Source organism: Podarcis erhardii (assembly GCF_964252035.2).
Source record: "Podarcis erhardii genome assembly, chromosome: 2".
NCBI classification, from domain to species: Eukaryota; Metazoa; Chordata; class Lepidosauria; order Squamata; family Lacertidae; genus Podarcis; species Podarcis erhardii.
In genome coordinates, this window is record NC_138498.1 from 15,689,961 (window position 1) to 15,703,999 (window position 14,039).

The window sequence follows — 14,039 nt, forward strand, 5'->3', positions numbered from 1 at the left end:
GACCCTGGGCCCAAGTTCTTCCCTTGTTCAAGGTCTGCCACCAAACACCACATACTGCAGCTTTTTAAAAAGCCCCTCCCCACCAAAAGCCATTTTTCCCCCCAGGTCTGGGCTCTCCTCTAACTCTACCTTTTATATATACCTCAAATGCTACTTCGTGCCCTAGGGTCAACATGCTGTTTCTGCTAATGCATCTTCCAGGTCCTAAATCAAAGCCCACAGTCTGCAGGCCACCCTGAACTCTCAATAAGTTGTTGTGTCGTCTCACCCCCACCTTTAATCCTTGGCTGGTTGGGAGCTGGAAGGAGAACTCCATTTCCCAGTTCTTCACCCCCCCCCTTCCAGGAATCACGGGTTTTCTCAAATTTGTGCCTCCTGCTGTTCTTGGACTCCAGTTCCCATTATCCGTAGCTAGCAGGACGATGGGATTTGTAGTCCCCAAAAGAACTAGAGACCCAAGTTCGGGAAACCTGACCTAACCCTTTCAATATAGCACGGAACAAACTGAGTAGCATTCACAGATTCGGTTGACCCTGCTCCGTGGAAGAATCTAACTCTTAAAAAAAAATCCCACAATCCTTCCACGGAACAAAGAATACCAGATCACTCGTGCTTCTTTGGCTTGACAATTTGCCGCGTTTCCTTCCGAGCTAATTCTCCCCCCCCCCCCCATTGCTTCTCTCCTCGAGCTTCGTGACCAGATCTGTCCGGCGATCTGGATCCCGAGAAGCACAGCCTAACACGTGCTGGCACTCGGGATCTTATCGGAAGCCTCGAATCCACCGAGAACCAACCTGGTGGGCTGCTTGAATCCACTTTGCTGGTCGAATAAATAAATAAATAAATTAGCCAACTTTATAAAAGCTGAGACTGCCGGCCACCCCTCCCCACCCCACCAAAAAAAAAATGCCCTTGTGCACTACTATCTCCTTTTACAACTGGCTTTCTTCTTCCTCCAGAGAACGGTTCAGCCCAGGGATGAATTTGAGCAGTCTCTTGCGGAAGCTCCCCGGTTTGCTCTTTCTGGGCCTTGGGGCGGCTGCAGAGTTCTTTTGGTCGCATGATCTGTCCCAGAACCGCGCAACTCCATTGCTGCTGCTGCTGCTGTGGCTGCTGCTTGTGCATTTGACGCTGGCGCTACGGGTGAGCATTGGGCGCGGGTGCGAGGGCTGGGCGGCTGCGGGGACAATGTCCAGGGAGTCGGCAGAGTCAAAGAAGCAGGTCTGGTACACAGAATCCTCGCTCTCGTCCGTGGCGGTGCTGACGCAGCCAATGCTGCTGTAGGTGCTCCCCGATCCTGGCAACAGCACCCCAAAAGGGGCAGCAGGGCCTCCGGCCAGCCTAGTTCCGTACAGGCAGGAACGCACAGATTCCAGGGTGTCATAGATGCTGGGGTCTTTAACCACGATCCCTAGCAGGGAAGAAGGGTTCCAGTTAATAATAATAATAATTTATTATTTATACCCGGTCCATCTGGCTGGGTTTCCCCAGCCACTCTGGCCGGCTTCCAACAGAATATTAAAATACAATAATCCTTCAAACATTAAAAGCTTCCCTAAACAGGGCTTCAGATGTCTTCTAAAAGTCAGATAGTTGTTTATTTCCTTGACATCTGACGGGAGGGCATTCCACAGGGTGGGTGCCACTACCGAGAAGCCCTCTGCCTGGTTCCCTGTAACTTGGCTTCTCGCAGTGAGGGAACCGCCAGAAGGCCCTCGGCACTGGACCTCAGTGTCCGGGCAGAACGATGGGGGTGGAGACGCTCCTTCAGGTATACTGGGCTGAGGCCATTTGGGGCTTTAAAGGTCAGCACCAACACTTTGAACTGTGCTCAGAAACGTACTGGGAGCCAATGTAGGTCTTTCAGGACCGGTGTTATGTGGTCTCGGCAGCCGCTCCCAGTCCAGTCTAGCTGCCACATTCTGGATTAGTTGTAGTTTCCAGGTCACCTTCAAAGGTAGCCCCACGTAGAGTGCATTGCAGTAGTCCAAGCGAGAGATATAACTAAAGCATGCACCACTCTGGCGAGACAGTCCGCAGGCAGGTAGGGTCTCAGCCTGTGTACCAGGTGGAGCTGGTAGACAGCTGCGCTGGATACAGAATTGACCTGCGCCTCCAAGGACAGCTGTGAGTCCAAAGTGACTCCCAGGCTGCGCACCTGGTCCTTCAGGGGCACAGGTACCCCATTCAGGACCAGGGAATCCCCCACACCCACCCGCCCCGTCCCCCCAAAACAGTACTTCTGTCTTGTCAGGATTCACCCTCAATCTATTAGCCGCCATCCATCCTCCAACCGCCTCCAGACACTCACACAGGACCTTCACCGCCTTCACTGGTTCTGATTTGAAAGAGAGGTACATAGGTACCTGCTATGGGGCGGGTACAAGAGAGAGCAAGTCTTCACCAGTCCTTAGGGGTGGGCGATGTATCACCAGCCATACATCATGGTTGGCGATAAACCAGAGTGGCTGGGGAAACCCAGCCAGATGGGCGGGGTACAAATAAATTATTGTTGTTGTTGTTGTTATTATAGCACTTGGAGGTGGCATTTGGGGTCTGTCAAAGAGAACTTCCAAGGTTATAGGTCAAAAGACTTTTTTTGTGCACTCAAAACAGCCATTTCTCGTCCTTGCAGTTGTGAAATGGTTTAGCTCAGGGTTGCTCAATCTTGGGTCTCCAGCTGCTTTTGGACTACTGTTCCCATCATCCCTGACCACTGGCCCTGCTAGCTAGGGATGATGGGAGTTGTAGTCCAAAAACAGCAGGAGACCCAAGATTGGGGAACTCTGGTTTAGATCAGCCTTGACCGGGCACCTTTTAGGTGCTGTTGGGACTCGCCGCAGCCAGCATCACCAACTGTCCAGGGTGATGGGAGTTGTAGCACAACATCTGGAGGGTACCAGAACAGGGACGACTGGCCCAGGAGACCTGTAAATGTATCTCTGTCACTCACCACGGACCAAGCGCTGCTCCTGCACCATCAGCGACCGATACTCCCCCCATTTCTCATAGAGCGTTTGCTGCAATGGAGAGAGAGAGGCCAGCATTCATTTGTCTTTCAAAACCAGCTTGATTAATCTTGTCTAAAAGTGGTTCTTTGGGTCTGATTCTTGCTCATTTAATTTGCAGGTATACATAGGCTATAGAGCTTCACCCCCACTTTGAGGATGAGGAAGGCATGGCTGGTTCCATCTATCCAGCCACAAAGGCCCAGCAACCCTTTTTCGAGAAGACAGACACAACAAAAGACTCTGGAAAATACTAATTCACAGCCGGGTACCACGCTGGCCCTGCAATGTATGTAAGAGGTCCAGCTGGCTGCTGTTAAAAGGAAAAGCCATCAGGGTTTCTCTCAGTACCAAACTACAGCTCCTTGCTATGTTAGGCCTGGGTGATATATCGCCCGGGACCGGTAATGAGGGACAGTCCACGATGGTGGTTTCTCTAGGCAGTATATCACTAGTAAAACCACCAGCGTTGCCAGTTCCCTCCAGCATGCTTTTTTTATATATTAAATTTTTATTGAAATTTCCACAAATTTTTATCTCGACAAACAAGACATTAACAAACAGAACATAACAATAAAAACAAACAACACATATAATTTCAACTCTTAATTTCTTATAACTTACTTTCCCGACTTCCTCGTACCTCCCCTTTCTGTATTCTCATGTCTAATTAATTTGTCAACAAATCCTTCCCTTACTTTCAACTTAATTTTAATAACACCCATTTTCTTTTAACTTAACCATTACCGCTATTAACCCTTAATTTTCTCATCCAGCGTCAATCTAGCATTCATTAATTTTTGAATATTTCTTTAGATAGTCCTTAAATTTTTTCCAATCTTCCGTTTCTCTTTCCTGGTTTCGGATTCTGCTCGTCATCTCTGCCAAACCCATATAGTCTATCACCTTCATCTGCCATTCTTCCACAGTGGGTAGATCTTGTGTCTTCCAATACTTTGCGATGAGTATTCTTGCTGCTGTTGTAGCATACATAAAAAATGTTCTATCCTTCTTTAACACCAATTGGCCGACTATGGCCAGGAGAAAGGCCTCTGGTTTCTTAGGGACAGTTCCCTCCAGCATGCTGAGGGAGAAATAAGCTAGACTCGCATGGGTAGGCAAACTAAGGCCCGGGGGCTGAATCTGGCCCAAAATGCCTTCTAAATCTGGCCTGTGGATGGTCCGGGAATCAGCGTGTTTTTACATGAGTAGAATGTGTCCTTTTATTTAAAATGCACCTCTGGGTTATTTGTGGGGCATAGGAATTCGTTCATTCCCCCCCTTCAAAATAGTCTGGCCCCCCACAAGGTCTGAGGGACCGGCCCCCTGCTGAAAAAGTTTGCTGACCCCTGAGCTAGAGGGACACAGGAGCTGCAGCGGTTTTGCCAGCGCTATACTGAGTGAAACTGCCATCACAGTCTGGAGGGAGAAACAAGGCGCAATACAGCTTGTTCCTCCCTCAGCTGCTTGGCTGCCCTTGCCTCAGCCAAGCTGTTTTACGGAACCCCCGTCCCACTAGCGGCAGGATGGGGGCTCCGTTAAACGGCTGCTGCTTGCCCGTGAGCCGGGTCGCAGCTGCTGGCTTTGTGCCTCCCAGCTGAGGAAGTCTAACGGAGACCCCACCTCGTCTCTGGCTTGTGCGAGACCGGGGGGGGGGGGCGGCTCTCTTAGACGTGTTCTGCTGGGGACAGCGGTAGCCAAACACACAGAGCCTGGGTCACGCTCCATGCGTTTGACTGCCCTTGCCCGAGCGGGCACATTGCCTCTTTCCTCGTGGGGTGGTCGTTCATCCTGGAGGAAAGGCGCAGCCCACCCTTGGTTGCCTTCACCCAGAGCGTGGGCTCTGTCTTTCCTCCTGGGGTGAACGATAGGAGGAAAGATGTAGCGCACCTTGCCAGGTGACAGCAGCCAGCCCCTTACTAGGAAACCAGAATGTAAGCCAACAAGGGAACAGTTTTGTTTCCTGTAGCCTTAAAAGAGACTAAGATGAGTACAGTCATACCTGGGATAAATACGCTTCAGGATAAATATTTTCAGGTTGCGCTCCGCGGCGTCCTGGAAGTAACAGAGCACGTTACTTCCGAGTTTCGCCGCTCGCACATGCACTTGTGTCTTACGTTCTGTTCAGAATATGAACGGGACTCCGGAACGGATCCTGTTCACATCCTGAGGTACCACTGTATTACATTTTTTCTAAAAAGTTGCAAACTTTATCCTAGTCCAGCCATTCAGCTGCATGCACTCCCTGTATTTTCACTACAGTGGTACCTCGGGTTAAGTACTTAATTCGTTCCAGAGGTCCGTTCTTAACCTGAAACTGTTCTTAACCTGAAGCACCACTTTAGCTAATGGGGCCTCCTGTGTGCCGCCGCGCCGCCGGAGCACGATTTCTGTTCTCATCCTGAAGCAAAGTTCTTAACCCGAGGTACTATTTCTGGGTTAGTGGAGTCTGTAACCTGAAGCGTCTGTAACCCGAGGTACCACTGTATTTTGTTTTGTATTGTGTTGTACAAGCCAGGTGTTTGCATTGATGGACTTATTTCAATAAAAACAAGCTCGTTGTGCTGCTTTGTTCGTTTGTTGTGTGTTCATGGAAACATCACTCACCTTGAGGTACTGCAAACGGGCTTCCAGCTCTGCCCTGCGGATGGAAGTGCCGTACAAGGTCTCTAACCTGGACAGGACAAGAATCTGATTAGTGGTGGCTGGTTAGAGACAGTTTTGGCCCCCCTGTGGACAAGCAATGCCTTCTGGGTAGGCTGGCCTTTCCCCCCAAATAATCTCCCCCACACTCACCTGAGCACGTTCCCAGACGCTTTGATGATCTCCACAATCTCACGGTGTCGGATCCCCTCCACATTGAGCCCGTTCACGCCTGTGATCGTATCCCCTGCATTAACAAAAAGCCAGAGAGGGAGGCCGCTGTTATTTCCAAAGCCTGCAAAGGGAAGGATAAGAGACCCCTGGCTCCCTTTGGCATTAGAGGATCTGGGCTGGGCTGTACGTGCTAACTGCTAGGGCTTTTTGCAAAGCTAAGCAGGGTCTGGTCTGGTTACAAACTGGATGGGGGACCACGTGTTGAGAATCCTGCATAGCAGGGGAATGGATGACCCACGGGAGTCCCTTGGAACTCTGTGATTACAAATCCCATCAGCTATAGCCCGCATGGCCAACAATCAAAGATGATGGGAGCTGTAGTCCGATAGCATCTAGCGAGCACCCCATTGGTTACTGCTGTGCTTGTGCACCAAGACAGGAAACGCGGTGATGTAAACAGAAGCTTGTGACCTGTTTAAGTTATGCAAATGGGCACCATTGCTTCTCTTGCTTAATTTGTTTTGCTCTACTAAGTCATGGGCCAAGGAGCCCTGTTAAAAGAGCAGAGACGCCTAAGCCAAGACAATGGGGGAGCTGCTGCAATTTCAGATTTCACCAGGCACTCCCCACATACCGTATTTTTCTGTGTATAAGACACCCCCTATTTGGGGGGAGTAAAAATTTAGAAACTGGGAAATGCCCAGAGTTGCTGAGATTATTTTTTTTAGGGGGGATTGCGGAAAATCGCTTGCCCGCCTGACCTACGCTGCCACTCGCATGCGTTGTTGCAAACGCCACCAATCCACTGTCACTTCACCTGCCCAGGTGCTGCACTAACAGCCAATCAAGCCCAGCTCTTGCCGCAGCCACCAATAACACACCCAATCGCTGGGGAGGGTCTTTGGGTCCCGGAAGGAACATATAACACGTCCCCCAGACGCACTATCCGTGTATAAGACGAGCCCCAAATTTTAATATGATAGTTTAATTTTAAAAAACCTCTTTAACACGTAAAAATACGGTACTTTCACGCATCATGCTGCCATCTTCAGGGCTACAGAAATGCCACCTTCTTAAAATAAAATAATAATAATAATAGGAGGACAGATTCTTGATTTGGTAGCTGCTTCCGTTGCTTGGTCCCTGCTCCTGCCAACCTAGCAGTTTGAAAGCACGTCAAAGTGCAAGTAGATAAATAGGTACCACTCCAGCGGGAATGTAAACGGCGTTTCCGTGCACTGCTCTGCTTCACCAGAAGTGGCTTAGTCATGCGGGCCACATGACCTGGAAGCTGTATGCCGGCTCCCTCGGCCAATAAAGCGAGATGAGTGCTGCAACCCCAGAGTCGGTCACGACTGGACCTAATGGCCAGGGGTCCCTTTACCTTTATCTATTGCATTCAGTAGCACTTTTGTGGAAGGTCGTACACACACAGAACCCTGGATCTATGTATGTGCCCTTTGAAAATCATCTGCAATGCAGAGAGAAGGGTAAAAGACACCCTTGGAGTAACCGGAAGGAAGGAGAGGGAGCAATGCTAGCACAGCTCAGCCCTGCGAAGCACCTGAGCTTGCCACTCCACCTGCTGCCAACGTGACCCTGCGAACACAACATCAGCTCTCTGGGGAGCAGAGCAGCTGGGCTCATTATAGAGGGGAAAGTCACATGTGTTGCCCTTGGCTGTGCCTCCCTCTTCAGCCTGCTGTCTTATGGGGCTGCCGATGGCTTTGAACCTGCCCCTGCAAGAAGCGAATCGGCGCGCCTTCGGCAGAAATGCAGAGCGTGGGGAGAAAAGGCAAATCACAAGGGCCTCCAGAACCTGAAACCAGGCACAGCCCTTGACCCACCAGCCAGGGTTCCCCAAACCTGGGTCTTCCAGCTGTTTTTGGACTACAGCTCCCATCATCCCTAGCTAGCAAGAGCAGTGTTCAGGGATGATGAGAACTGTGGTCCAAAACCAGCTGGAGACCCAATTTTGGGAAACCCACATTAGGGCTTCTGCAGCATATCTAGAACTGCCAAAACTTCTGAAATTTAGGGGAAAGGGGAAAAACATGGCCCGCCCCACAAAAAGGAGCTATGGAATATGCATTGAGATTTCCAGTGGACGCCAAGTTTCTTGCCTTCTATTTCCTTCTCAAGAAGCTACCTAGACCAGGGGTCAGCAACCTTTTTGAGCAGGGGCCCGGTCCACCGTCCCTCAGACCATGTGGGGGGCCGGACTATATTTTGAAAAAAAAATATGAACAAATTCCTATGCCCCACAAATAACCCAGAGATGCATTTTAAACAAAAGGAATAATAATAATAATAATAATAATAATAATAATAATAATAATAATAATAATAATAAAATTTATTTATACCCCGTCCATCTGGCTGAGTTTCCCCAGCCACTCTGGGCGGCTCCCAATCAAGTGTTAAAAACAGTACAGCATTAAATATTAAAAACTTCCCTGACTCATGTAAAAACACGCTGATTCCCGGAAGGCCCGGGGGCCGGATTGAGAAGGCGATTGGGCTGCATCCGGCCCCCGGGCCTTAGGTTGCCTACCCCTGACCTAGACACATTGACTTTTGATCAAACACCACACGGATAAGGGTTTTGATCAGTATTTGCTTAGTTTCTCCAGCCCACCCTGTTTGAAAGCAAGCGAGTTTTACAAGGGTGAAAACTCACAAGTAGTCCATTAGGTTCAAGATGCTAAAGCATGTCATCTCTTACCTGGTTTCAGGCCAGCTACCTGGGCTGGGCTATCATCATGCACACGGCATACGAAGGTGAACATCTCCACCCGTTTTGTGTTCTGGTGGTGGAGCCCGTAGGTCTGAAAGGAGCAGAGGAAACAAGAGTTGGTTGGTTTTTAAAATGAGGTCAGACCGCAGTCACCCAAATAATGTGCAAGTTTCACCATAGCTTAACTGTTAGAGATGCAATAGGGATAATGCTTCTCTAAAACGTACCGTATTTTTCACTCTATAGGACGGACCTTTTCCCCTCTAAATATTAAGGGGAAATGTGTGTGCGTCTTATGGAGCGAATGCAGGCTCCTTGGCTTCAGCAATAGCAACGCGAAGCCTCCGAAGCGCAGAGGGAGCGCTCCCTCCTCGCTCCGGAGGCTTCAGGTTCCTTTTGCTGAAGCCGGGAGAGCAAGACTCTCCTGGCTTCAGCAGAGAGGGAGAGCTGCACAGCGCCCCTTCAGCCAAGCGGGAGGAGAAATGGAAGGGGCTCCGTTTCTCCTGCCACTTCGCTGAAGGGGCGCTGAGCAGAGAGGGGGAGAAATTTTTTTCCTTGCTCTCCCCCTCTAAAACAAGGTGCCTCCTATGGTCGGGTGCGTCCTATAGAGAGAAAAATACGGTATGTTTTTTCAATGTCGTATATTGAAACATTTTTGGCAGAGGGTAACTGAAACCATCAACAGAACTGTACGGAACAACCTTACATTTACAGAGCAAAATATCCTCTTGAATTACCGTATTTTTCGCCCCATAGGACGCACCGGCCCATAGGACGCACCAAGTTTTTTGGGGGGGAAATAAAGAAAAAAAATTTATTTCCCCCCCAGGCGCTTGTGGGGCCAGCAGCGGGGAGAAGCGCTCTTCTCCCCGCCGCCCGCCTGCAGATCAGGTCCGGGGACAGAGGGAGGACGCACTGCGCCTCCCAGCTGTCCCCGGAGCTTGCAGGGCTGGCGGCCGGGAGAAGCACGCGTCTCCCCGCCGTCAGCCTCCAAACCACATCGGGAGACAGCGGGATGGCGGCGTTCCGCCTCCCTGCTGCCCCCCGACCTTGTGGGACTGGCGCTGCGGCTCTCCTGAAGCCTGGAGAGTGAGAGGGGTCGGTGCGCACTGACCCCTCTCGCTCTCCAGGCTTCAGCGAAAGCCTGCATTCGCCCCATAGGATGCACACGCATTTCCCTTTCATTTTTGGAGGGGAAAAAGTGCGTTCTATAGGGCGAAAAATACGGTATATACCCAGCACATGGAACCTTACAAAAGGACAATACGAATGGACTCTCAGTGCCCTTACCAGAGCAAAAACACCCATCCTGATGAATTCAGAAAATAAAAATGCGGCTCCCTTCTATGATTGGATTGAAGACTTAAGACAAATTCGCAACATATGAACAACTAGCATAGAAACGCAGACTTGCCATGGCCAAATTCAATGATATTTAGAATCCACTTTTACAAATATACTGTAATAGGTTAAGGACTGGTGAAGTACAACAACCTTGCAAAATATACAGTTTTTGGTTCCCCCCTCCCCCCTTTGTTTCCCCTCCTTCACGGGTTCTGTTTCTCTTTTTATGTTTTTCTTTTTGGTTTGTGTCTCACCATGTTTAGTGCACATATAGTTACAGTGGTGCCTCGCAAGACGAAAAGAATCCGTTCCGCGAGTCTCTTCGTCTAGCGGTTTTTTCGTCTTGCGAAGCAAGCCCATTGACAGCTTAGCGGATTAGCGCTATTAGCGGTTTAGCGGCTTTTAGCGGCTTATCGGATAAGCGGCTTAGAAAAAGGGGGGGGGAGAGGAAAAAACCCCCACAGGAACTCGCAAGACATTTTCGTCTTGCGAAGCAAGCCCATAGGAAATTTGTTTTGAGAACCACCTCCAAAATGGAAAACTCTTTCGTCTAGCGAGTTTTCGTCTTGCAAGGCATTCGTCTTGCGGGGCACCACTGTATGTATTTTTGAAATTTCAATAAAGATGTTACACACACACACAAAGTTCCACTGTAGTTTGAGAGCTATCTGGCATAAATACAAACAAAGAACAATTGCCTCCTAGCAGCTCCAGGATATACGAACACAGTGCAAACAATAAGACAAAACCTCCCCTTGCCAGTGTTAGAAACTCAGCTATATAAGCTAGGCACTAAATGTTTTCTTGAACCAACGTTGCAGTCACCAAAAAAGGAATGCCCAGTTGCCATTCTAGGGACACGGGTGGCGCTGTGGGTTAAACCACAGAGCCTAGGTCTTGCTGATCAGAATGTCAGTGGTTCGAATCCCCGCGATGGGGTGAGCTCCTGTTGCTCGGTCCCAGCTCCTGCCAACCTAGCAGTCCGAAAGCACGTCAAAGGGCAAGTAGATAAATAGGTACAGCTCTGGCGGGAAGGTAAACAGCGTTTCCGTGCGCTGCTCTGGTTTGCCAGAAGCAGGTTAGTCATTCTGGCCACATGACCCAGAAGCTGTACTCCGGCTCCCTTGGCCAGTAAAGGGAGATGAGCGCCGCAACCCCAGGGTCGGTCACAACTGGACCTAATGGTCAGGGGTCCCTTTACCTTTACCTTAGTTGCCATTTGGGTGACAGACGGCTAGAAAGTTGTATTTCCCCACCCCCTCAAGAACCTTTATTGAACTAAGAGAACTGAAAGTTGTATTTTTCAATTACCCTTTTGGTTCCTTAAATCCATTCTGATTGTGCAAATAAAAAAAAACAGAATTCTACAGGATGTGTTGTTAGTGTGTGTAAACGGTCCAGATCCAAGGATCCTCATCAGGCATCATCCTGGCTCTCAAGCATCTTCACTTGGTCGCAAGTGACCAAGCACCTGGTGAATTTCAAATGCTGCTCCTATCCCTCCCCAAAATTGGTACTACTATTTCCCAAGTAGGAAGAGATGGGTTTTGGAAATTGAGAGCATGATGAAATGCCTGAGTAGCCTGATTCAAAGACCCACCCCCAAAAACCAAATTACTGAGTTTAAAGAAGGAAATTGCCCTTTTGCTACTTGAGATTCAACAGCTTAAAAAACTTCAGATCCAGAAATATCTTTTTTTTTAAAATGGTACTCAAAGCTCATGGGTTGCAACCCACAACACACCTGAACCCTTGTTGAATTCTGGACTCACTGGGTTAAGAGCCAGAATGGAAGGGATTCCCTTTGAACTCACCTGAATCTCAAAGCCAAAGGCCTGAGCCTCTTCCTTCTCCATTGTGATCACCTTCCTGGAATGAACAAGAGGAAAGGGGTCAGTTGCTGAGATTTCCCAGGGGACGCCAAGAGACTATCTTTTCCATAGCTGTGTGCGATTTGTCTTCATTTGCCTGCCTGAATGTGCTGAGCACACTTCCTCCCCAAACAAAAAACCCCAATACTCTACACAGCATGGTTTACCAAACTTGGGTCTCCAGCTGCTTTTGGACTACAAATCCCTCCATCCTTGACCTCTGATCCTGCTGGCTAGGGATGATAGGAGTTGTAGTCCAACAACAGCTGGAGATCCAAGTTTGGGAAATCCTGATCTATGGTCAAGCAGCTGGTCCAAGTTTTTGCCTTGCACTAGGACATCTTCTGATGCCTTACACTCCCTCCCTCCCCCCAGTTTTAAGCCGACAAAACAAACAGGATGGGAGTGGGCTTCTGTATAATCCAGCTTTGACAAATCCAGGCAGGGGCTCAGAGTGGGCAGAGTTGACTGTGGGTGGATGTAAACACAGGAATCAAAACAGAAACCTAAGTACAGAAGGGGCAGGTGAACCAAACAGTAATGGCAAATTGGAATACCTAATGAACAGGTAAACCAGGGGTGGAGAATGTGTGGCTCTCCAGAGTTTGAGGAACTGCTTACTGAATTTTAATTCCATGCAACTCATTGAAAAACGGTGCTGTATGAGTTTTTGCAGGAGCCACACTTCTGGGTCCCCATGAGTATTGTTAGTTCCCAAAGCTGCAGCCGTTCTGAATTTTTGTGCCCATCTAGGAGTTTCTCATTTACTATTTGGTTATGATTTAAAAAACAAAAAGTAACTTGACATTTCAAATCATGGGTATTTTTGGCTTACAGAGGTTCAAAACAAGAGTAGAGTAACAGGAGAATACAGTCGTACCTTGGTTGACGAACGCCTTGCGAGTCGAACGTTTTGGCTCCCGAACACTGCAAACCTGGAAGTGAGTGTTCCGGTTTGCGAACGTTCTTTGGAACCCGAACATCCCACGTGGGTTCTGATCGGCTGCAGGAAGCTTCTGCAACCAATCGGAAGCCACACCTTGGTTTTCGACCATTTTCGGAAGTCAAATGGACTTCTGGAACGGATTCCGTTTGTGAACCGTGGTACAACTGAACATCTATTAACAGAATACGTTCTGAGCGAGAGTCACTGGCGATATTTATTAAACTGCACGAATAAAGATTTTAAAAGATGTCAAAGTTGTGCAATCCTTTTCAAGGTCCAGCAGGAAAGTTGCCAAATACAATACAATCCTAATTAAATAATAACATTTGGGCTGACTTCCCATTGGTGAGCCAAATTGAGAAAATTATTCACATTTATGTTGTAAACTGCCCTGTGATGTTCGGATGAAGGGGCTAGGACGCTTTCGCAAGTGATACCAAGAAGCAGCGTTTCCCAATCTTGGGTCTTCAGCTGTTTTTGGACTACAACTCCCATCATCCCTAGCTAGCAAGACCAGTGGTCAGGGATGATGGGAACGGTAGCCCAAAACCAGCTGGAGACCCAAGTTTGGAAAACGCTGCCAAGAAGGGTATTTGACTTCCATGATCTGTGGATGAAGTGAAAGGGCTTGACAATTACCAGACATCGCTCAACTTGAAAACAATTTTAGCTGTGGCTTAAAGGGAAGGAGGATGGAGCCTTTGGGCTGCTCCTGAATTCCTGAACGATGTGCAGACACAGAAAGGCAGCCTATTTGTTGCACGCACTCGTTTCACACAACGTGCCGCCTCGTCGACTTGCCCTGAAGCATCTTCCTTGCTCAGGTGTGCAACAGAGAAGAGTCTTCTTCCTCCTGACAAGATGGTTTAACGAGACGGATTCAGCCTATTCCAAGGCAGCTGGACCCAGTCAGCCTACACCTGATTACTCAAATTTTCTTTCCCCCTCATTAACAAATTAAATCAGCACCCAACCAGCTCCAGAAATAAACACACTGGAAGGTATTTCTTTACACTTCTGCATGTGCCTGAGCAAGTTACCTTCTGTGAACCAACATTCTCCCTCTTATGTGAAAGCTGCTGTTCCATGCAGAGGTGTAGCAAGCGCAGGTGGTACCCAGTGCGGAATTTTTTTTTGTCACCCCCCCCCCACATCGACAGCTCGGGGTAGGCTTGGAAGTCGTGGGCGGGCGCCGAATGTCCCCCCCCCCCAGCGATGGGGGAAGGGGGGAAGCTATGCCGCTTTACTGGGGTGCTGGCAAAGCTGGGCAGCTCGTCTTCTCAGGAGCCACGGCTCCCGTCCATCCCCCTTCCAAG

The 14,039-nt window shown here is 49.0% G+C and overlaps 2 protein-coding genes across 4 annotated transcripts in view; one reads left to right on the plus strand and one right to left on the minus strand.

Annotated features, from left to right (window-relative positions):
- LOC309335081 (uncharacterized protein) overlaps positions 1–3,494 on the plus strand; it is a 54,478-nt gene extending 50,984 nt beyond the window's left edge. The window contains exon 4 of the mRNA XM_081850023.1: positions 3,130–3,494. Within this exon, the coding sequence (XP_081706149.1) occupies positions 3,130–3,139 (10 nt within the window). The 3' untranslated portion in view covers positions 3,140–3,494. The remainder of the gene's footprint in view (positions 1–3,129) is intronic.
- TAMALIN (trafficking regulator and scaffold protein tamalin) overlaps positions 101–14,039 on the minus strand; it is a 40,736-nt gene continuing 26,797 nt past the window's right edge. For all 3 annotated transcript variants that reach the window (XM_081849874.1, XM_081849875.1, XM_081849876.1), the window contains exons 3-8: positions 11,721–11,775; positions 8,551–8,653; positions 5,805–5,898; positions 5,616–5,682; positions 2,954–3,020; positions 101–1,411 (exon numbers count right to left, since the gene is read on the minus strand). In XM_081849874.1, the coding sequence (XP_081706000.1) occupies positions 933–1,411; positions 2,954–3,020; positions 5,616–5,682; positions 5,805–5,898; positions 8,551–8,653; positions 11,721–11,775 (865 nt within the window). In that variant the 3' untranslated portion in view covers positions 101–932. The remainder of the gene's footprint in view (positions 1,412–2,953; positions 3,021–5,615; positions 5,683–5,804; positions 5,899–8,550; positions 8,654–11,720; positions 11,776–14,039) is intronic.